This window comes from Dermacentor albipictus, chromosome 1 (genome assembly GCF_038994185.2).
Source record: "Dermacentor albipictus isolate Rhodes 1998 colony chromosome 1, USDA_Dalb.pri_finalv2, whole genome shotgun sequence".
Taxonomy (NCBI): Eukaryota; Metazoa; Arthropoda; class Arachnida; order Ixodida; family Ixodidae; genus Dermacentor; species Dermacentor albipictus.
Window position 1 is genome coordinate 41,149,299 of NC_091821.1, and position 24,802 is coordinate 41,174,100.

Consider the following 24,802-nt stretch of genomic DNA (forward strand, 5'->3'; position numbering starts at 1 on the left):
TTTAACCAGACTGAATCTAGATTGCTACCCTACACGTGGGTAGGGGGATGGGGGAGTGAAAGAGTGAGAGAGAAAAGACATTAGTCTATATCGAACTTTCACATGCACTAATTTAGGTGCAGGATGTCTACAGGCGGGCATTCAAGTCTGTTGCCTTCGGGTACTGACTGAAGAAGCGCTCGAATGGCTTGCTGGGCTAATGAACTGCGAGGCCAGGCTCCCAAGACCTTTGCTTCTGTGAATGACCTATCGTCCAGTCCCAACTGTCTCGAATTAAGTGTTATGTACATGTGATCGGAGAAGCTGTCTGTTCTGGCCGAAATTTGTAGCAGTGGTGGACATCATTAGAATTGTGCGAGAATAGCCGATAAAATGATTAGCTGCCTTTTTTCACAAATTAAGATAGCTAATGATTTGCTTCAGAGCGCACGTTGCAATTGCGAAATATAAGCCTCTCTGGCGATTAAGCCATTAACCACTAAGCACTATGATCCTAAGACTTGCACCAACTTCGATATGTTTGTTCCCAAACTTGGTGGCGAAATGTACTAGCGTTTTACCTATCATTTTCTCGTAGAACCTTACTGAAGCAAAGTAGGACAAAGGTACATGGAATGCAAATGTCGTTCATTCTGGGAACGAATATCTCGAAACTGCTGCCAGTAAGAAAACTTCGACTAAGTGGACATGTGTTGAGCGCTGACCAGCTTCGATTCCGCAAATGTGGTGTGTATTGCCCAGCAAAAATTACCACAGTATCTCGAATCCCGTATCTTTAATAACTCGAGATCGTCGTCGTTGGAATATATCCACGACTATAACAGAAACGAGCTTTAACTACTCCTATTTTCAATATTTAGAATGTTGATTATCCGGTCGACCACACGCCAAAATCTTCCAACTTTATTCACGTGTGCAGTATTGCGTTGGTCGCCTGCGTGTCATAGGTGCTGAGGTGCAATGCACAAATGTCGTACAGAAATGCGGGCTTTACAAAGGTGCAGCGCACAAGCAGGCAAGCAGGAAGGCAGCACAAGTATGTTAAAGTAACTTTATATTGGATAATTTCGTCTGATTTATCTCTGGAGGAAAAACTGACATAACTTATTTAAGGCCACTACTATTTTTAACCATTTAAGTAAATAAGAAATTAATAGAAAATAAATTGAAAATGCTACTGCAAGGTAGAAACGGGACGATGATCCAGTTCAACTTGCCAGTTACTTGCCTGGGATAAGGTAATATCGGCGATTATGTGGGAGAAAGAAGGAAAGAGAGATAAAATGGCATTTGAAGAAAGGGGGAGTGCTCCAACCAAGCAGGAATGTAAGGATTCCTTGCACTCATGTCTAATTGTATCTTATCATCCACTGTTCAGGACCAGCCAATAGCGGGAATAACGTGGGCGGAGCACAGATCGGACCACTGATGAGGCGCGAAAATAATTGGAACAGAATCGTTAGATTACCCCGGCCCAAGAAACGAAACCAGCAAGACCGCGACTGTCGTGTGTCGTTCGGAACGTGTCAGCTAACAAACAGACAGGCAGACACCCAGTCGGGAAAACACACACACGCGCGCGCGCACGCACGCACGCACGCACGCACACAGGACGTCGACACAATCAAAGTGTCCGACCACAGCCCCAACTGAAACAATGAGTAAAGTCAAGTAGAACGAGCCCTTGGCCCATGCAAACATGGGGGAGACGTTGGTGGAGAGGGAGAGGGGTGCAAACATTCATTGGTTTATAGCCCCTTCAGTCACTGTATTTGTGTGCGGGACTTCTGCCCAGTGGCGGCCAGAAATTAACCGCGAACATTGAGGTAACCTGAACACTCTGATTTGCTTAAGCGTTTCACTTATGACTACCGCTGCAGACAAACCACTTTGCTCAAGGCACGTTTGGCGGCATGTTCGACGTGCCGCGTTCAGGCAGCAACGGCGAAAGAGTATTTTTTTCTGTTTCGTAAAGCTTGCAGCCAATAAATAACTTGATCGTGCACCCTGGGTTGGGAATTCAATTCCTTTCATGACGAAGCGCAGCGTTAATTGGTGCAGAATAAATAGAAATTTAATTACTCCTTAATTATGACGACTCACTAGAAAATGCAGAAAGCATCGTCCTATCTACTTTGACTCGCTTCCAATGCAGTCACCAAGCAAAAGTACGTAAATTTCGGACATTTATCGGCGGTCAATTGTAATTTGTGAATGATATGGGATAGTTAAATGTAAATACATTAAAAGGAACAACACCACCGCAAAAAGAGAAGTCTGTGAAACAGGCATTGCTCTCGTAGTGCTCGTACTGACGTATTTGATTGCGCAGCGCACATTTTACACAATTATGCGGCGAGAAAAATAGCTGTATAGCTGTTAAACGAGAAGTATGTAAGGGGTTCTGTGAATTACCAATGTACCTGCTGCGTTGAATAGTTGTGCGATTCGATATTATTACTAATAATTGACGGTGCTGTACATTCCAAAGCCACAGTTCGGCTGAAAGACGCCCTAGTGGAGCGCTCCCGATTAAATTAAACCACCTGAGGTTTTCGAAATGCTCAGATATTTTCAGTGCGCGAACATTTTGGCATTCAATCACGATCGGAACGCGGCCAGAAAACTGGAACCCGCGGCTTTGTGTTCAACAAAAGCACGCCATGGCCACCGAGTCGCTGCGGCGAGTCATACAATTTTAATGCTTCGTTAGAAATGTTCAAAATGGCGCACAAGTGACTGTCGCATAGTAACGTGCCTCTCAACTTTGGCGCCGCTTTGGCAACCAGAGTGGCGCAGTATGTGTCCTCAGGAATCGAGGTGCTACCGAAGCTTCTATACAGCAGCTATGCTGTACGGAGGCTCGGTGTCAATTCACCCTTGGTACCACCACCAGATATCGAAGGTGGCCCCATCGGATAGCGAAGACGCTTCTCACTACCGCGATCAAACCGTAAAAGAACGCTTCCCCCCTCGCCATAGCATAGAAAGGAGCGCAACGTCCAGCTTTTCTTCAGTGGATATCGTTCATCTTCGTCGCGCTAATGGCGCGTGACCTGAACAAGGATATACGCGCAGTTCCCGAGAGTGTCTGCAGGCTTGTACGGCACGATGGGCAGCCCGATACTGCACAAACACCGGCTAGCTTCTCGTAGAGCGTCTCGTGAGGACGACAACAACGACGAGGCGGCAGTTCGTTCGAACGCATAACAGAAGAAAAAGAAAAAAAAGTATATATAATAAAAGAGAGAAAAAATAGAGCAAGAACAGGTTGTAGGAGAGGAAAGAAGCAGAAAAAGGCGGGCAAAGAATACGAGGAGGGATGAAAACAGTTTATCCAGTCTGCTGGGCACTCAACTGACGGCACGCACAGTGTGAAGACCAAGAGACCGAGGCGAAAGAAAAGACAGAAACGACGTCGCCCGTGTATATATACTGCGCGTACACGCGCGGAAGACGTTGCCGGCATTCGTTAGAGCTGGTCGATGGATCGTCCGTGTCGTGTCTCCTTTTTTCCTCGGCGCCGCTCGGTCCGCCCAGCGGCGAGAAAACAATGAGGCCTCGGCGTTGTTCCTCCCGGCTGCAAGACAAAAGAGGAGCGCGCGCGACAATGGCCACTCATGGGAAATGGCACGCAGCCACGCCGAGCACGCACGCACAAACACGCGCGCGCCGCTCCACCGGCGCCGGCGGCGCCGCTCTAGGTCTCGGTCCCGAGGAGCAGGAATAACGCGGCGCGCGCGCCTCGTCCGGTGCGCACGCTGCTGCTGCCTTCTCCTTCCAGTCGAGGATCACGACACCGTGACCCTGGAAAGCAGGCGCGTCCAGTCTAATGTGGGTGTGCGTTTGTGTGTCCGGCCAGCGCTCACCAGCCTCCTCTGGCTAAAACAGCCAGCGCCGGGGATAGTCGTTATTTAGGTTATTCCGGCTCTATGGCCTAAGTCACGTCCGTTCGCCGTGCTGGAGAAGAGACCGACGTGTGTACATTTGGCCGGCACACTCAATTTTCTTTTAGCAAGCTATAGGTCGCTAACTTTAGAACAATTATTGGGTTGCTTCAGGGAGGAAACCGGCATTTCAATGTTGCCCTTATATGCTACGTTTTCACGTACCGGCGGCAGTCTGGAGGCGCCGAATACGAGTGGCGCTGTTTCGACGCAGAATGAGGCGTCATCAATCATTGGAGCTGTTTTCAGTAGGCTAACTCCTGACAGCACTGACAAAAAAGCAAGACCGAGAGCGGCCTCTTCCAAATGCTGTGTCGCAGACAGCAGGGGTAAACAGGCGCCGTTTGTATTAACACGATTAACCACGTTTAAACTATCCCCGAAGGACACGTGCCCAAGTCCATGATGGCGACTGTAAACTATTGGTCGATTTGCATCGTGACATGGCTACGTGCAAAAGAGGCGTCACTGGGGTACAAAGCACAAAAAAAAGGATAGGCGGTTAAGCTTTCTCTGCGTATAGATAGTGGCTCAATGTGAATTTATTTTTTTAAGTTCCGACACACTCTGGTAAATAAGATGAAGTAATAAATCTTGCTGCTTAATTTTGGACCGATTCGAGTATGCCACTAAAATAAATGAAGTGAAGGTGCCATACAATAGAACTATACTCCAGGGATGGCCTCACTTCTCTCCTTGAAGTCCAGTATTCTTACTTCTTCCCGCTTTTTCCAGCTTCTAAGGCGTAAGCACTGAAGACCAAATATGATCCCGCCCACATCCAGCTTCACTACCATTATTGTGTCATTCTTGGCAGTTAAACCTTCCTTTTTCGTGCGTCTTGACAAAATACTTACTACTGCGTTCCTTCCGTCCCTGTTGGCACCATAGAAGATCTTCGATTACCTCCCTATATAGTTCCGTAGTGTTGCCCTCTTAGCAGCTTGTGTTTTGTAAGGAAATAAAATCGACCAACTTTCCTTCACCAATCATGCCCACTATCTCTCTTCCTCGTCCTTTCGTAGCTTCAACGTTGAGCGAAGCTTTCTAAGCTGGAAGGAAAGGTGAGCTCGCCTTATAGTCGCACCTGCTAGAGAATGTGACAGTCCTAGCGCACTTCTTACAGCCGACGGGTGATTACGGAAGGAGTGGCCTGGAGAGAAAGGCATACCGTACTATGCCGCACATGTATAACGAATAGAGCAACGCAAGCGTGCCTAGCTCAAGAGACGTCTTAGCGCGGTTGAAAATTGGGATACTCAACATAAAAGCTTTCGTGAACAGTGTGGTCCCAGCTAACTTTAGCCACACTTTAAAAGCATGCGAATGCCACGTAGCTGGATGGACAGAACCAAGGTAATGTTGTTTGCCGTTGCTTGGAGGTAGTCAGATTATTTTTTCATTCGACTTAATTAAATGATTAGTCTTAATTAATTAATCAACTTCTCAAATATTATATTTCGAATTAAAGTGACAATGAGAAAATTGTAGAGCGACATGAAAGCTCCCGATACAGCTTTCTGTTGCTGAATACGTGCTACATTCATGTCACTCTACAATTTTCTCATTGACACTTTTAATCTAATTATAATATTTGAGAAGTTGATTAATTAATTAAGACTAATTATCGAATTATGCGGAATGAAACAATAATTTGAGCATCTCCAAGCAACGGCAAACGATATTGCCTTGGTTCTGTCCATTCAGCTACGTGGCATTCGCATGTTTTTAAGGTCTGGCTAAAGTTAGCTGGGACACCCTGTGTGTGTCCATATATATATATATATATATATATATATATATATATATATATATATATATATATATATATATATATATATATATATATATATATATATATATATATATATATATATATATATATATATCGAGAGAGAGAGAGAGAGAGTAATTCAGAATTGTTACATAATAAGCCTATACGGTTCATAAACCTTTTTCCTCCCTTTCTTTTTTCTTTCTTTATTTTTTGCGTCGACAAGTTCCTTACGAAAAATGGTGTTTTCGGGGGATTAAGGTCCCCTCCAAGCTTTCCCGCGACGCGAGCGTGTGCGGTCCAGCGCTGAACGACAATGTCGAAGCGCGCCCGCCATCACCGACGAGAGCGGCAGGAAAAAAGCGAGCAGTGCTACAAATGTCGACACACGCGCAGTTGGCATAGCATAGCGTGTATCCCGACTCCGAAGCGTCTCACTTGCAGCGTCGGTGCGTAAAATCAACGATGCGCATCGAGGCAAATGCATGGGCAACGGGGATTAGGAAAGTGAAAACGGGCACTTCCCAATCCCCGGCATTTTAGTTTTAACATCAACGGTGTTATGCGCGTGTCTCTTCTTTCTTCTGTATCCTCTTTCTATCCCCTTTCCACTTCCCCAGTGCATGGTGACCTAAGAAGCTCAGCCTGGTTAACCTCCCTGCCTTTCCCTTATGATTGCGCTCTCTCTCTCTCTCCACAAAACATCGGCCCAATGTACGTACGCGACGAAAACTCTTCGACGAATTAAAATCAAGCGCTTCAGCAGATAACACATTCTGAGCGCAATGACTTGTTTTGTAGTCATCGGTACCTTTTATCGAATATAGGCTAAAAGGCGTGCGCCCATGAAGAATTGCTGCAATTCATTGCTGCAATTGTGTCATTGCGTCAATTGCGTCATTGCTGCAAGAATGCTTTTCGTGCATCACGAGAAGTTAGACAAAAGTCGCAGATCTGCTGTTTATACGAAGGTTGCGCAAAACTGCCTGTACAATAGCAAGGCTGTAACGCTGTCATTTTGGGCTTGTATTTGAGTCAGCTACATGAGCCACTGCTTCACATAAAGCACGTTTCTCGTTCACATTACGGTGAATTTCTCTGAAAGAGCGATTACCCTGAAGAGTAGTACCCTGAAGATTTTTTGAAGAACTCTCTCATTTTTGGGTAGACATGTATAGTGCAGGATTATGTTCGGCGAGCACCGATTTCACGAGCAGTTGACCATGCACGCTTTTCACGAGGCTGGCTTAAGGCGACACACTAGGCACGTGACCACTCCCCTCTCCCAACCCCCCTCACCCCTTACCCTCCCCATGCCACGACAAATGAGCGCCCCTGCCCAGCCCCGAAAAACATTTCTGGCTTACGCCACTGCACACAAAAGTGCAAGACCGCGTCAAGTGCTGCCAAGCAAGTCATGGGGAGCAGATAAACCATGACATTCACGAACATTTAAGAAACGCCAGATGTACAACTTTGAAACACGCCCAACACACACGCGGTACACAACAAGAGGCGACTCGTGTACCAATACACAGTCACGATACTGCGTGCCTCGAAACGGCCGACCGAGCAGCTGTTGTTTTCAGAGTTACTACTCAGATACTCGCGCACGGGGTATCTGTCTCGCTGAAATTACCGCAAAAAAAAAAACCTACATCACAAAGCTGTTTTTAATTCAGAATATAAGCACGGACCAAGGTAATAGCATATTTTTTTTTCAAAATTGTAGCATGCCCTTCTATGGGTGCTGAAGCAACTTCACGCACTGCATGCATTCGCAGCCGAAAAAGAATCAGCGCGTCAGTTACAGTAAGCAAGAAAAAAAATGTAAATGCGCGTGATTCGTGACAAAATTAACTTCACGCGAAGTAGTCGTAGCATAACAAGAATTTATCGCACGTGAGCAAGGCGCGTAGTCGTAACGCCACGTAACGTCGAAAAGTGCGAAGTCATACTTTGTTGTTATTGTTGTTGTTGTTGTTGTTGTTCGGCGTCCCAGCATTGCCTCTCGGTGGTGAAACGTAGCTATATAGACGTTCCTTTGCCGTGATCGAGGTCGAGAGTTCGATTCCCGTTGGCTGAGGTCACGTCTCGAAGGCGGCTGGCGTGCAAGAACAATGCTCGTGCGCCGTGCTTTGTGTGCACTTTGAAGAAGCCGAGATGGTTAAATTTAATCAGGAGACCGCGTGTACGGTGACCCATGCGTGACCCGCGGTGTATACAGCTTCGTTACGTTAAACCTGACACGTTGACTTCTGACCTACTTCGATCGCTCTTACGCTAAAATGAAGAATTTAATTAGACAAAAATAAACGTTGACGATTTCCGTGTTTCATGTTAAGTGCGCTAGCAAGCTGAACGCGTGCCCTTACAGCTGTAACCAAAGCCGTTCTGGGCACTTGTTTTTTGTTTAGTTTTTTTTTAATTCAAGAACCTTCGTTTATTGTTAAGACTTCTCACAGAAAAATGGTTGAAGTGCACTTTTGTTCTCTGGTGGAGCCTATATATACGTATAGGCAACAGTGAACGCTTTAAGCGCTCCCGGTGGATGTCTTTTTTTTTCTTTATGTGTGCTGACTTTTTTTTTTGTAACTGTGCTAAACGCATTCCACGGAGTGAACGTTGGAGCTTGACCTCGAGCTCGTCAGTTGTGCGTGTACACCTCACGGCGCGACAAGGGAGAAACCCGAACAGTTTTCGGTTCATAGCGAGAACAAGGAGAACGCTCTAAACGAACGCGCTGCTTGTCGCCCTATTTAATCTTAACAGCGATACAAAGAGACTGCCATGCTAAGATTATTGTTCTTTTGTAACTTTCTTTTCGCATCATTAATAATAAAAATATTATCAGTATTTCATAAATAATATATTTGTTAAAATTGAGAATAACGTAGTTCGGAGCATTGAGCTTCTTCGTTACGATTATTTATTGAAATATCATCAACATACTTTTATCATCTTCTCTTTAATTTTACACACACAAAAAAATCGGTTTCTTTCTACTACCGCCCGATTTATGGCCCATCCCCTGTATTGAGTTGCGCCATTTCACGTAGGATCACCCAATCCACCAACCGATTTATTAGGGTCAACGTTTTAACGCAGCTTTTTTTTTTCGTATGTAAAAAAAAAAGTTTGCTGAATTTCCGTAACAAAAGTTTGACGTGCTATAGCAGTAGGCGTAATGAATCGGCTTATGATTAGGTCGTTCTGTAGACAAGAATTTGCATTCCTCAATGCTTAAAAATCACGAACGGAAATTACGAATGGCGCAACTATTCTTATCGAAGTGATATAGATTTGTAAAAAAAAAGTGTTCGCTTCCTTCAGATATATATATATATATATATATATATATATATATATATATATATATATATATATATATATATATATATATATATATATATATATATATATATATATATATATATATATATATGTGTGTGTGTGAGGTGAATCCCTTCTTTGCACACGGACTCCCTTGTCGGATGGAAAAAAAAATGCGCGAGCTGAGGTAGTCACAGGGTTTCGAACTGTACGTAACTTCTAATGTCGAACTTCTGTGCCCGTGATTAATTAGTGCCTACAACTGATAACGTAGAGGAAGTCGCAACTCAAAGTGCACTAGCTTACATCTGCTAATCATATAAAAGCAGCATAATTTTTTCAGACGGCCTCCTTCATGCTGCCGTTCAGCTTCAGCGGATCGCCGGCCTCGCGGCGACCTTCTTCTGAGCAGGAGGTCGCGGGTCCGAGTCCGGACCACAGCAGTGGCATCGCGACGGCGGCATAGAAAAACAGAAACGCTCGCGCGTTCTTGGTTGCAAAAGGCGCGCTCGAAGGATCGAGCCCAGGCGGTCAACATTAACCGCGTGCCCCCTCGGGAACGAGAAAAACCCACAGTCGATACCGCGAGTTTGCTCGACGCATAATACCGTGTGACCCAACTAACGATAGCCAAGCTGTTCAACGGGAAAAAAATTCAAAAAAAAAATAAACGGTGCAAGAAACAATAATAGAACCTATGGTGTTAGATCACCGTGTTTGCACCCTGTTTTCTACACTTTCTTTTTTTCGTTGAACAGCTTGGCTAACGTTAGCTGGGACACACGCTATATATGCGTCGAGCGAACGACACGAGACGCGTATATAAGAGGACCAAGACGGGCGCTAAACCTTAATTGGTCCACACTCGCGCTAACGTCTGACACAAGAACCGTGCGCATGGCCCATGCTAAGGGAACAAGCACCCGTCATTGTCACGTGTGAAGCAAGTGGGATTCACTGCCGAAAAGATAAGTAGAACTAATCCGTGCCTCTCAAAATGAAATCCCTCCACCGGATTCCTTGCCAACACGTTGTTACAGCTGCCCAGTATATACCGTAATCTCGCAAAGTCGCGTCACATGCTCGCAGGCGATTCAGTGCGCTGGTAAGTGGGCATTGCCATTCTTGTTGTTCTTTTAAATTCATAGTCCATATTGCCCAAGGAGATGCATTCGTGTCCTGCTTGTAACTTGTTTTCTTAAATCTTTGGGAAGGAAAAAATTTATCAGTCAATGTTGCCGCTCCATTTCCCATTCTGATTATGCAACCACGTTTCCCTGATTATATTCTGACAGACATGACGCTGTTCAACAAGCTCGTACAATCCGAGACAGCGACCACGCTTGCAAGTCACATCTGCAGCAATAGGGGAGTCGCTTGCTTAGAAACGAATTAGTCTGAAGGATGTGATCACTTTAGGTTTAAATTAAGTGCAGCAAAATGCCCATACGCAGTTTATATGGACTAAGTAAAACACAAAAATAAGTAAATCTATGCACTAATATTTAGTCCCACTGTCCCATACACCTATTTTCACGCAAATGCGAGCATCTCGAGCCCGAGCTCTTGTCACTTTTGCTCAACCGACGGGTGGTTGATCTCCCTATTATCGCTTAAGAATATACGTACGTAGGGTATCCTGGCCAAAATAAATAAATAAATAAATCAAATAAATAAATAAATAAATAAATAAATAAATAAATAAATAAATAAATCAGCAATTGAGGTGTCAATGACGTTTCAAATTGGCCGCTGGCATCTGTGGCCTGTCGCAATCTTAATTTCTCACCGCTACGTCTCTTTGACAAATGGGCACGCACCAAACCTCATTATTTATTTACGCGCAGTGGAGGCTAGCTGTTACGGAGGAACGTCATGAAGGACGTGCCGGGGCTTACAAAATTTAACAAACTGGATTAGCCACAGATCGACAGCGATTACATTTAAATTCGCAACGTGACCGTTTCACGTAAGTATAATGCCGATGACCGCAGCTCGTCAATAAACCGCTCACTGCAGCTTTATTTGTGACCAAAGTTCATCCCAGCCTGAATCACTGATAGAAGAGCTATTAACGAACAAAAATAACAATTACAATATCGCACGCTAGCGACGTCCAGAGTGCCAGAAATATCGACACAGCGAGCACCAACTGACGGCATGCAGCTCTTAGCAACAACTAAGAAACAAGAATTTGCAGTCCCAATTCTCCCGGTCTGTGCCTTCTCATTGGCTGGTCGAACGAAGAGGCCACTCCTCCGAAACCTGTGCATGCCGCCCCTCGTTCGGCACGCCTCGCATGTGCGCAATGCCCCAGTGATCAATTTATTTCTCAAGAGGTTCGATTACTCACGTCTAATTAATATGCGATTAATCGCGTCCGTAGAGATACGATTAACTTGTCAGCACAACAAACCAGTTAGAACGGGTCTTACTTAATCACATTTCCCCTGCGCTGAGCCTTTTTTTATGTCAACAAACCCGTCGACAAAAAAAAAGAGGTCGCATTGGCCCCGGTGCTGTAGCATTCGATAAATGCTTGAAGTATCGATCTGTCTAACGAGGCAACGCGGCCGAGGAAACTGGATTATTTCACGAGTTACATGGTATACTCAAGCTAGCCGGAATAAAGAAAAAATCTGAATAAATACGTACGTATACACGTTTTGAGGCTTCCATGCATCCGTCATAAAAACAGCCGCATCGTGTTGCTACTGCGCTGCCATTGAGCTGACTTCACCCACTTTGGAGGTATCCCGTTCCTGTGACGAAAAATATATGTGCCGATTGTTGCAAAACAAAACTTGGTGATTATATATATATATATATATACGAGAGCGTTAGCGCTGCTAGCGTTAGCGCATATATATGTACCGAGAGCGTTAGCGCTGCTAAGCTCTAGCCTGTAGTTGCTTTAGGTTTCCTCCGCCAAACAGGACACGTAGTCGATTTTCAACATATTTTCTGCCGATGAGCAGACCAGGTGACGCCCCGCCACGCACTCGAACAAAAGCAGGGAGTCAGGGTTCCTTTACATCGCGGATCTGACGCTGCACGAGCGAGCCAGTGAAAGTGGGGAATTTAAAATCTGAGTAAGAACTGAAAACAACTTACGGTTTCCTCTTGTTCCCTCGGATATATATGTACCTCCTTGCGAGCAACAAACGCAGCTATGGGTATGCAAAGAAGTTCTCAACCCGAGCTATCACAAAGAGTCAGTACGGCAGGCCGTCCTGCCGTACTAACCCTTTGTGATAGTTCGGATATATATATTTGCACGCGACGCTATATACGAAATAACCCGTTTTGGCGCAAAAGGCATATTCTGCCTTCGTGCGGTCGCATAATGTGTGCCGATCATTACGGAAGCAGGTCGGCTTGAGCTGTACGGGACCTAGCTAGCCGTTCAGAGAGAAAGAATACAGAAAAAAAATCGCCCTTTTATTTTTCGGAGGCGAGCTTTGTGCTGTGGGCAGAAAGGACGACTCCCTCATTAGGCTGCACAAGTACCGATGCGGCTGCGATTCGGCGAACTACGTATAAGAACCACGACGGCAATAAATACGTGCGAGCAACAGGCAGGCCAACTGTGTTGACGTAGAACTCAGGCGTGACGTGACGCTTATATAAGGCAGCCACCGGGAGTTTTCCTATGAGAGTAATTAGGGCAAGGAGCCAATTGTTCTATATCCTCGATCCTTGCTCCGGTTATCGCGTTCTGACTGCTGCAGTGGCGAGCAGCAACGTTCAGCGCCACGTATTTAAGCGGATAAGCGCATTACGGACAAATGACATCGTACTGCATCGCATACGAGCACAAAACACAAAGAGAGTGAGAGAGAGAGAGAGAGAGAGAGAGAGAGAAACTCGTCTATGTTCCCGTAGGGCGTCCGACTACGCAGGCATTAGCAATGATTTCGATCACCACTGCGTCGATATTGTTATGCGCTACATGTTAACTACAATGAGGGGCCAACACTAGCGAAGATGACAGGCCAAAACGAAGTAGACGGCACGAGCGTTGAATTATCGCGGCAATCATTTGAAGAAATTGGCATATAAAGCATGCACAAGAAGCTACAAGCACATTAGCGCAACCAGGATCGGAAAGCGCAGCGCTGAATGAAATGCATCGTTAAAGCCAAACAAATATAAAAGAAAATAGACGCAAGCCTAAAGATGAGGCCAGCCGTCAATTAAGAAATCTTATTAATAAAGGTTAAATTAAATTCTGGAATTTTACGCGCGAAAACCACGACCTGATTGTCAGGCACGTCGTAATGGGGAACTCCGGATCAATTTTGAGCGCCAGGCAGGGATCTTTAACGTGCCCCCAATGCACGGGACACGGGCGTTCTTGCATTTAGCCCCTGTCGCAATGCGGCCGCCGCGGCTGGGGTTCGATCCCGCGACCTCGTGCTTAGGAGCGCAACACCACAGCCGCTAACCTACCACGGCAGGTGGGAAATCTTATGAAATGCTGGCAATTCCAAAAACCCGTAAAAACCAAGTAAAAGAAGGAGACACAGAAGAAGTTTCTAATCAGTTAACAGGGAACAAAACGAATAAATCTAAAGGTGACTGGTGAGCGCAAAGGTGACACCGGATGCCATTTGTCTAAATATCCAAACTGTTAGTCATGAAGGGCGTACTAAATGTGCGCCCTTCTTGCGAACATCGTTTACAGTTAGCTCGCGCGCGCACCGGTCGTGACACTTGCTTGTATACTTACTACATGCAGCACTCTTCGCATAATGTTGAACCCAAACAAACTAGCCAAACATCGTACACAGAGAGGTTCTTTGTTTGCGCAGGCATAGATTTTGCGAGAACCACTTCGAAGTTACGTCATGCCAAGCCAGCATGTCATTTAGAGTTGCGACGCTCGGAAAAAACGGAAGCTACGGGTAAGGGGAAACAAAAGCCAACAGCGGGGCCACGAAAAGACAAGGAAGGTGTACGCGCGCGCGTGGAAGAGTATGGGAGGAATTCCTGCGTGCACTATACACTTCCTTGCGTCCACAGCCGGACAGACACAGCATACAGGCGCACGTGAGTGACTGCACTTACCATGCAGTCATCGGCTGTAAGCCCACACGCTGCTGGCGGCATGCCCTATTCGTTTCAGCAATCCATCTTTCTCTCTCTTCTTACTTTTTTGTGTGTGAGGTTCCAGCAGTCACGCGGTCCCTATGCGATGACCTTGTGTATAGCCAAGCGTCACACGCGCGCACGTGCAGTCCGTCGCCCCCCATACACGTACGTTTCTTCTCTGCGAAGCATGCATTCTCACAGAACGTCTGCGCATATCTGCACATGCAGGCAACAGACGTGACTGCGGCGCCGAAAAAGCGAATCTATATACGCGTCACGGGGCGACGTGCTAGAAGAGGCGGCTCTCCTCCTGCCAGCCGCCTTTCTTAGCATTATTACTGCTGGCAGTGCAAGGAAAACATGGAAAAGGTAAAATCTGCTAGTCGCGCCGCTCTATAGCTCGACGCTGACAGCTGAGAATCGCGGCTAGCAGAGCTATAGCGGCATCCGGCCGAATCTGCTAGACGCTTGCCCCACGGAGGAAGAGGAGGGCGCCGCCGTCTTCCGCGCCGCGCCTATTAGGGCCGCCGGAGGGCCGATGTACTACGAGGTCCGAGAGGCGCGCGCCGCGCTCTTCGCGTGAGGGGACGACGCGAGCGCCGGTCATGCCGGCGTCCCGGCTGTCATTAAGCGGCGCGTCTGCCCCCTCCCGGATCTCTTTGCAAGAGGGCCGCCGCCGTGCAGACGTTTCCCTCCGCCTCCACGAAGAAAGAACGAAAAAGAAAGAGAAAAAAGCACGGAACGGACGAAACGATAAGAACGAGAGAAGAGCGATGAAACTATATTTGCGCAAACCTAACCTGCAACTGGCCGCGAGCTTGCGAACTAGGTCACTTCTTTTCTCCCCCGGCGCCACTTATATAATGGCCTACTCCATGTCTCTTCCGTTTCGCTTCGTTTTCTTGCCCGAACTTCAGCGCAGCGATCAACTTGTGTACGGAGGAGCGCTCACCCCCCCCCCCCCTCCTCCTCGTCCCCCGAAACACGCGTTGCGCGGGAGGAAGGAATGAAGGCATTAAAAAAAAAAAGTAATGACGCACAGTACAAGAAAGCAAGACAGCAGCCTGACATACACGCAAACCCCAAGGGCAGCATCCCACACACACACACACACACACACACACACACACACACACACACGGGGGAGGGGGGGGGGAGGGTTGCAGCGGGTGCAGCGGGTGCGCGAGCCAAAAAGAAAAGCAGGGTTAGCTGAAAAGGTGGTGGGTGCGTGGGGGGGCTGACAGCATAGTACTCGCGTCTCTCGCGCACTGAAGCGCATCGTTCACGAGAGAAAAACGCGTACCAATAACACCGTTTGCTTTGTCTCCTATCACGTGCACTACTGCTCCTCAGTCCGGCCTCCTCTCTTACTGACGTGAACAGAGTCCACGCGAGCTTTCTTCATCCCCGTGCTAAGACAATACAACGGGAACGAAAAAAGCGCAACGAGCTCACGTACCACGTAACGCGCTCACGCCATATCGCTCGAACGCGAGCCAGATGAGTGCGCTTTACAGAGAAAAACGTTGTAGGTAATAGAAACAAAGCTGTTTCTCTAAAGCTTGCGGTCTCACGTGACGATGGCATGGTTATGCGTAGAGCGCACGCCTACATCTATAGTGTAGATGTGGCTATAAAGAAGCGCACCCACTTCACGACTACCCTTGCGTGGGCTAACATCGATTTGATGCCCATGTCGTGTTCTACAAATCAATACTAAGGTTGATGCTCAGACGGCTTGTTTCTTTCCCTCTTCCGCAACTGAAAAAGAAAACGAATTAAACCGTGTTGCGTAATTTTATTCAGCAATAGTTGCGAAGGTTTTGTGGCGGCAACAGTCAGTGTTCTTGGCTCAACGAGAAACGCTGCATAACAGGCACAACCTACACTTACGTAATCGTCTTGATCGCCAAGTCGGCAGCGCAATTTAATAGCGGCCGGACATGGCCGGAATGGAACAGCAGCGCATTGAGAGTCTCATCACACGTCACCTTGGCATGTTTTCCCTTCGTGTACGCACACCTTCTGATTCTTTTACAATGGTTTTACATAAATAAAGAAAAGCTAAAGAAAGAAAAGGCGGCTTTAGAAACGCCGATGCGGGCCATCAGAATAGTTACACGCTGGCATTAAAATTCCCTGCAAACTCTGGCAACGCGGTTGGTGACAGTTTCTTGCCAAGAACAAGTATCCGAACTTTTGCGTTCCTGCGGTTTCCCTTCAGCTCACTGCTTTCCTTTCCGTATTTTGCAGCCACAGCAGCAGAAGGGAGGAGGAGAGCCTCCGATCAACAGCGACGTTTGGACCAGCTGCGAACCTGTCCGCGTCGTGGTTGGCAAACGCCACCGTGCAGACCGTCATGATCTTTCTCCGGTTGGGATGCCTGCTGCTCCTCATTGGCGTAAGTATTTGCGCGGGCGAGCGCACATTCCAGCATAAGATGCGCGCCCACGGCCATGCATGGGCAGGAGTCAGCAGAGGCAACCACAGCTCCTCTTGGGAGCCGGTAGTTGTTGATTCGCGTTTTTTCTTTCTGTCAGCTGCAAAGTATACTGCTGTCACCATGGTATCCGCATAGCCTGTCACTGGGCCACGCTCGTGGTGGGTCTCCTGTAATAACCGTTATAGCTCCGAAGCACGAGGGCGGGAGCTGAGCAGCCCGCCTCAATCAGTTTCGGAGCAGTGAAAGTTTCACAGGTACATCACGAGGCGGATGGCAGCTCTGGACTGGCACGCCGCGACTTGGATTTTTTTTCGACAAATACTTGAAAAAAAGATAAACAGTGCGTATAGTTGAAAAACACGCCAACACAGGCATTTTGTGCATCGCATGTCATGTACCGTTCATAGCCACCGCGATACTTGCGGTTGCCGTTCTATGGTGGCGAAAGAGGAGGAGGAATAAACTTTACTCGTACACTCTTAGGCAAAGTTACACCCTTTGGCTTGCCCCTTCTGCCACACAACAATAATCGTTATCTGCCTTGATGCGTTTCCTTTCTTTAACGCTGCGAGCCCGGTACTTTCCAGTAACGAACGGCACGCGTGTTATAAGCATAGAACAGTTTACACCCTTTGGAGTGCCCCTTCTGATAACGCGCGTGCCGTTCGTTACTGGAAAGTTCCGGGCTTGCAGCGTTAAAGAAAGGAAACGCATCAAGGCAGATAACGATTATCGTTGTGCGGCAGAAGGGGCACTCTTAGAAAACTTTACACCCTTTGGGGTGTATCTTGTTCCACAACAATAATCGTCATCCGTGCTGCCCGCGTTTCCTTTCTTTAACGCTGCGAGCCCGGTACTTTCCAGTCACGAACGGCATGCGCCTTATCAGTGTGACGCAGCATTCTCGACAGGAAAGTAGCGAGCGCCGAGTTTTCAGGAAAGGAAACGCAAGCAAGGCAGATGACGATTATTGTTGTGGGACAAATATACACCCCAAAGGGTGCAACCGTTTTAAGAGTGGGCAAGCCAAAGGGTGTAACTTTGCCTAAGAGTGTAGACATGAGCTGACAGCGAAATCATACGAGATGGACGGCGTCCCTAGTCCAGGATGTCGTGGGCCTGAGCCGATAGCTTGGCCCTGCTCACCAGACAATGCTGGCCTTCAGGGCTCGGGCTTGTCAGGTGGGCCTCCCGCTGTTCGACGGTTGCCTGGTTGGTTGGTATGGTGGTGTCATATAGTTTCACAGCGTGTTGACTGTTTATTCGATTTAGCTGCGCGTACCCTTTGTTCTGATGAATTTGCAGACGCAACTGACGACTCGCTTCGCTTCCTTCGACGCGTGCATAAAAGAAAGCGCGACTAGCCGCGCAGCGCCAGCGCAACCGGCAGAATTAGCATCTTCGCATTCTTATGAGGACAGATGTTCAGTTGTAAAGACCTTAGTACACAATCGCGTTTATCGACACGAGGTCTGTTTGAAAAGCATACGGCCTTTTTTTTTTTTTTGCGAACACCTGATGGATCTGAAACAAGCGTGCTTGCATCAGCCGACCATGAACCTTGGGGCGCATGCGCGAATTTTTTCCCCTCCTGTCGATAGCGTCATTCACTGGGACGCAGCGTTTGAGTAAGGTAGTGCGCAGTGCTCTCGTCGGTTTTTTATTGCAAGGAAAATGGCGAAGCGACTAGAGCAGCGCTACTGCATCAAATTTTGCCACAAACTGGGCGACAGCCAAGTGGAAACCATTCGGAAGATTCAGACGGCTTTTGGTGACGATGCTATGAGCAGCACACAGATTAAGGAGTGGTACAACCGGTTTAAAGACGGCCACACATCGGTGGAGAGCGAGCCGCGCTCCGGTCGGCCATCAACATGCCGAGATGACCAGGTCATTGCCGAAGTGAACGCTGCGGTGATGCGGGACCGTCGTGTGACTATCCGAGAAATTGCGGAAGAGGTGGGCATCAGCGCTTTTTCTGCACATTCCATTATGACCAAAGATTTGGCAATGAAGAGAGTTGCGTCGAAGTTCGTGCCGAAGCTGCTCACGGTGGAGCAAAACCAACTTCGTGTTTAAGTCTCACAGGACATACATACTGGATTCCACAAACCGCGACCCCGACTTAATGAACACCATAATCACTGGTGACGAGTCTTGGGTGTACCGGTACGACCCGGAAACCAAATTCCAGTCGTCACAATGGAAGCATTCCACGTCACCAAGACCAAAAAAGGCCCGCCAAGTGCGCAGCAACGTCAAAGTGATGCTGACTGCTTTCTTTGACTATATAGGCTTTATTATTTCATCCTGCACCGTCCTTTTAAAAATGTTTTTTTTTTTTTTGAACAGCTTAGCTAACCATAGCTGTGACACGCGGTATAGTCGCAGCAACAATGGCCTGTGCCACAAACAAGTAGAAATGTCTATGAAGGTTATTAATGCAACGCTCACGTAACGGCTGTCGAAGATTCGGCTGCCGCTGTACGCTGATTCTATCAAGTGATGTCGCTGCCGCACGGGAACGTCCGTATAATCAATGGGGCCGAAAAATGGGGCCGTAGAAGATCAACCAGCGACCGCATGCATCTTGCATCATATATGCAACATATATATATATATATATATATATATATATCATAATTTCAGCTTAAGGCACGCATGCCCTTTGAATGCGAGGCGGCAATGAAGTCAAATTGGCGCCCACAGTCGTGCGTACTGCATACTGCCCTCAGAGACCGAAGTAACATTCAAAATAAAGTCTCCTCATTTCCCAGTTATGAGGAAGCGAACTACATGCGTTACATCGACCCATGCATTGTGCTTATCGCTTAAATTACTGCTTTTTACCTTTTCATTACGTACAATCGGAAGAGGTGCTCACCGGCTAGACAGAACTGGACTCTCTCGCTCTCGCTGTCCTTCTCTCTCTCTCCTACCCTTCCTCTTTCAATTTTTACATCCGCTGCCCTGGTCCAGGATAGCTAACCAATTTTCCACTGATGTACCTCCCTGACATTTCTTACCTGTTGGTTCTCTCTTTCTCTGAACTGTTGTGTAACGCACCAATCAGGCTTACCGCAACTTTGCCTTTGTGACGATTCGGAAAAACTAGTGCTTCTCTAGATATTAGGCTGCTTCACATGTCAGCGTAAATACCACGAAAACGAAACAATAAAGGCTGGGCACTTCGCGCTGAATCTGATTCAAAATTTGTGCAAGGCGGTTATGGAAGAAGACCACCACGGTCCACTGGCCTCGCGGTTCGGATCACAGAGGCAGGTTGCCATGTGTCGCCTCACTTTGACACTAAACGGAAACACTTAATCGAGCTAAACCAATGGGCGACTCATTCGCATCACTCTGCACGCGTTTGTTGGCCTGAAGTAGTTGATGTAGTGGAATAAACTATGCATGCGAAAACTTTTTTTTTCTTCTTTTTGTTTTTCACCTTCCGTCAAACCGTGTTGGCAATGACGAATGTGTCGCGTTAAGGATCTCGTGATATTTTCGTGTACTTGGGTCTTTTCTGCCAAGAAAATGTCTACGAAAGCTTGCCCGGGTAAATATTTGTTGCGCTTTATTTTGGTAAAGCACCACACGCAATGTGGAAGACGTGAGTTCAGCTCCCACCTGCGACAATTTATCTGTTCATCCGCTTTCATTTCTCTTTACCCTATTATTTCTCCATTTCAATTAAACGTAACAAGTAGCTTGCCTTATGCTTTCATTGGCTTAAGTGTGTTTCTTCACATGGGCGTGACTAACAAAAAACCTAGCCCCTCGGATTCACTTGCTCTTCTCGGAAAAAAAGAAAAATAACTTTTTTATCCCCCTTTTTCTCTTTTTTCAAAGGAAACATTTAAGCTAATGTGAAATGCTACCTGTACAGTCTAAGGACTCCAGAGTTTAAAGGGGGGGGGGGGGGGGAGCCTTAGTAAGAAGAGTGTTGAAAAAGTACACATATAGTAGTGTCGCGGATATGGAAGAAGGTTCTGACCCCGTTCTGACCCCCCTTGTAACTGATGATGACTGATGATGACGAAAATGATTTATTTAGTGTAAAAGAGCACGCGCTCCCCTATTGGTGCTTACCATCTGTGGAGGAAGGGGAGAGCGCAAGTTAAAATTGCGAGGACAGGGACAGAGGTGCCGCAGGAGAGAGTTTAGCATTCCCTTTCTGGAATGCTAAACTAAACCGGGACGAAGAGCTGCAGGTAGCCTGCGTAAAGTCTCGCGTCTAGCACCTTTGCTGGAGGTGCTATAGCGATTCAGAAACACAAAAAGTTCTTGAGTCCTAACAAGGACCGAGCATTCTGTCACAAGGAAAAAAGAAAATAAACAGCCAAGCTAATTGACAAAGCCTTTCAATTTCAATAAAATCATCGGCGCTGACCAACGGTGCTTCACCATCAACAACAGAAAAGCCGGGAAGAAAAAGCAACACTAATATGGCGACGGTGCGTCTCAGTTGCCGATATTGTCTAAGCATCACATCCGATTAGGCTATTCCTCCTTCAACAGTTAATATTTAGACATATTGTCGTATTCTTAAGCTATAGATTTATAATGGACGGAGAATAGTTCACGGAGGATAAATACGGCTCAGAAAAGGATTAGTGCCAGTGAATGGAGTTAAAGTGAGGACGACCACTGATCATGACAACACCGATGAAAACATGAGCCGCCGTTGTAGCTCAAATGAGATTGAAAAGATCGTGGGTATGGCTAACACCAGCAGTATGTCTTCCGATTTTGTTTCCCTTCGTCGATATTATGAAGGTAGCCTTCAATTTATTCACTTTTTGTGTTGCTAATTGACGGCTGGCTCAAGAAGAAATCAACGAAAGCAAACTGGGCGTGTTGGCAAATTGTTAAAGTAAAAGGAAAGTTAATCTCAGTGATGCTTTCCTCGGTGTCGGTGTATATTATTGGCTTTGTATGCAGGTTACTTGACTAGAATCCGAGACATTCGGTTCCAAAGATTCTTTTCGCACATTTAATAGCATGCGAGAGACTACCTGACAGTAGAGCGCCTGGCACCAGCGGTTTAATGGATGACCCATATTACCGACTAGTTTGATGGTCCAGGTATTCCATTTGCGCACTGACGTCCGAAGCTCCAAAGCCTTCGTCACTATACCTTGTTCAACGTTCAGAAACGCGGAAATTCGACTCGCTACAAGACTGTTAGGGCAGTACCAAAATATGAAAAAAGCGCAACCCGCTAAGCAAGGCACCGGTGCAACCGCCTTGATATGAAGGCCCCCGCATTAAAAAAAATAATAAAAGACATCTTTCGCGAGGAAAAAAAATGCAACAGCAGCCAGAACGCGCCTCAAGCGCTAGACCTTGCGCTCGACGCCACCCAACCGACCACCCTTCGCTCCCGTGCAATTCTGAATGAAGGGGTATAACCGTACTCGGGCTGGGGTCAATAAAGGACAGGAAATGCAATAAGCAACCCGGGCCGGCCTCCGCCGGGTGCCTCGTGAAAACGTTTGGCGGCATAAGGGGCAGTCGCGTGTAGCCAGCGGCTACGGCACAGCACTGGGTCAAGGGCTCCTCCTCCGTGCCGAAGAAGCGGCTTGTCGAGCCTAGAGTTACTGTATGTGCTACCGCAGGTAGCAGAGTTGCGCGTCTGTTTTATCACGCCGCTAGCGCCTCTATTGGCGGAACGTCATCACGTGGTAGCCAAGCAACCGTGCATTGCGGAGAAGCAGATGTTCGGGCCAATTTTTGTATTTCCCGACGCCGCCGCTGCAGCGAACTGGATTGACACAAGTTATCGCCAGTCGAATTCAAATCCAATCCGGCCGATCTTGCCGTTCGCTGTCCACGTGCGTGCTAGCTGCGTAGCAACAACGCAACGTGCGCAGCGCATCCCACGTTTGTTTCGTCGCCCTGCCTCGTGACACCTTACTGCAGTAATTGTTTTTCTTCCTTTGTAAAACTAGTGAAGGGTGTTCAGGTAAAGACACCTGAACAAACAAATTTTCAGTCAACTGCCTATTGCGTCAAGTGTGTAGATGAAATTGATTGACTAACAGCTACGTGCTTTTTGGGCTGTGCTAAAAAATTCACAGCTGGAATATTAAAAGCTACTGCAAGTCTGGATTGTTCTTTAAATAATGGAAGCACGTAGAGTTATATAGAATATTTAGCTGGAATTACCACTTGTCTGCATGTGATGCACCACACTGCTTTCACAGAAGTGTCGTAAAAAAGCCAGCTCACATTTTCATGATTATGCACTGCTTGGGTTGTTTCTGAAAATGAAAGAGGTTACTACTAAGTAAAGTTGTTTAATCTACTACAGCTTATGTGAACCAGGATGCAAGAGGAATGAATGACGTCATTTAACATACGGTAAGGGCCTAACTGTGTTTTGAATTATTCCCTATAATGTAGCTATGTCAATCCTGTGAGAAAAACTTTCGCTACACTCCCACAGAAGGCTACTTTTGGAATCCCTGCAGTAAAAAGGCACATAATGAAATCACACTTGCAGGTGTAGCTGATATCCATTGCTTGCGGTAGATGGATATGTTCCTACACAAGATCCAATGGGGTACCAGAGTCGAAATAGCAATGGTTGGTCATTGATTCACCAGTAATGTTTTAGACTGGCTACATGTTGAGAGCTATGGCACATAAGCAAGTATGAGCCTCATTATATTTAGTACAGTTCTTTTTGTAAAAGAGCAGCACTTGATAAAGCTCGCTATATCAAAATATTTGCACGCGCATATACTAGTGTTTGTTTGTTTTCTCTGGAATTCGCATTGTGATTTTATTGCCAAAAAAAAAAGGGTAGTTTCGGCTCGGTACTTTTTGTTACTGTTTACATGCTAAAAGAGCACTGCACTGCTCTTAGTAGCGTATTTATCTCTGTTGAAACAAAACCTGAGTGTCAAGCAGTATTCAAGCGAAGGAACGTTATTAAAGTATCTGATTGTTTATCTCAATTACTAAAGTTTGTCCAGTTTTTAATACGCTATGTTATTTCGAACCTTATACTACCTTGTGAAGTAGCTTTCTCGCACGAAAATTTTGTAGGATTTCCGGAATCTATAAAATAACATCACCATATTCCCTAAGTTTATTCGGTGCGATCTAATCGTTACCGTCGCGGTTCTAGAATGCTGCATCTGATCGGCGTATATAGAATACACAATCTATTCTAGATACGCGAGTGCCGATACGTTATTAGGGCGGAGAAAGTGCACAAGTGAATGCAACTCCAAAAAAAAAAACTAATATACGTGCTGCATCTTACGCCGCGCGCTAAAAAAGGGCAGCGCCTTTTTCTTCACAATCCAATCCGCTCACCTGTTTCGATGCGCTTTGTTTGCGATTAGGCGGAAAAGCGGTGCACAAGCGATGCAAAAGCGCCCACGGTCGATCGACGATACGCTAGGCATGTCGCCTGCAAAAACGGAGTGCGGCTTCGCTGCATAGACTTGGTTGCTTCTCAGGCAAGATGGCGGACCTACGCGCAACTCTGCTACCTACGGTAGCATATACAGTAACTCTAGTCGAGCCACGCGGCCAGCGCCTCTTGCCGCGGCGGCCCAGGAGAAGCCTCGCGAGCTCCAAGCCAACTTGTTGCTCCGGCCGCCGCGCGCAGCACCGTCGCGTCCGCTGAGATGCGCCTTCAGCGCCTGAGCGTGCCGCGCTGTCGCAGCGCGTCTGCGTCTCCCGCGAGAAGGGACACGAATTAAGCCGGCAACGGTTTCGTCTCAGCTACTTGGGTTCGATAATTACTGTAGCGTATACAGCCTAAATGTACAGACGGGACAAACAAGTGGCAACACGCCACGTGGTTGACTAGCGACAGTTTGAGTAAAAAGAAATCGAGCAACATGTGGCAACGCTGATTCGGTATTCGACCATACTGTCGCGCATGCGTCAGCTGCTGTTACGGGCGCGCAGTGAGCTGGATCCTCCCACGGTGTAGTGAAGGATGCGCTGGGCCGCGATCTATTCGCGACTTTTACTGCTTTTACTGTCAGCTAGTCTATTTTTCTTCCAGTCGAAAAGATGTGTTTGTTTTTGCTTGCTTGAAGCAGGAGGCAAAATTTAGACTGCCTGATCTCAAATAAATTATGTTAATTAGCTATAAAATTAATTATTTTAGTGAATTCAATGAAATCACATGCTAGCAAAATCATGCGCAATGCAATAGATAGGGGGACACCTGAACTGCGC

General features: G+C 46.8%; 1 protein-coding gene and 1 long non-coding RNA gene across 3 annotated transcripts in view; one reads left to right on the top strand and one right to left on the bottom strand.

Moving 5' to 3' along the window:
* Positions 1 to 24,802, bottom strand: part of LOC139061134 (uncharacterized) — a 123,245-nt gene that overhangs the window by 96,138 nt on the left and 2,305 nt on the right. The window contains exon 2 of the long non-coding RNA XR_011515223.1: positions 11,710 to 11,816. This is a non-coding gene — a long non-coding RNA (uncharacterized lncRNA). The remainder of the gene's footprint in view (positions 1 to 11,709; positions 11,817 to 24,802) is intronic.
* LOC139061129 (uncharacterized) overlaps positions 1 to 24,802 on the top strand; it is a 73,537-nt gene that overhangs the window by 18,824 nt on the left and 29,911 nt on the right. For both annotated transcript variants that reach the window (XM_070540714.1, XM_070540716.1), the window contains exon 2: positions 16,402 to 16,549. In XM_070540714.1, the coding sequence (XP_070396815.1) occupies positions 16,508 to 16,549 (42 nt within the window). In that variant the 5' untranslated portion in view covers positions 16,402 to 16,507. The remainder of the gene's footprint in view (positions 1 to 16,401; positions 16,550 to 24,802) is intronic.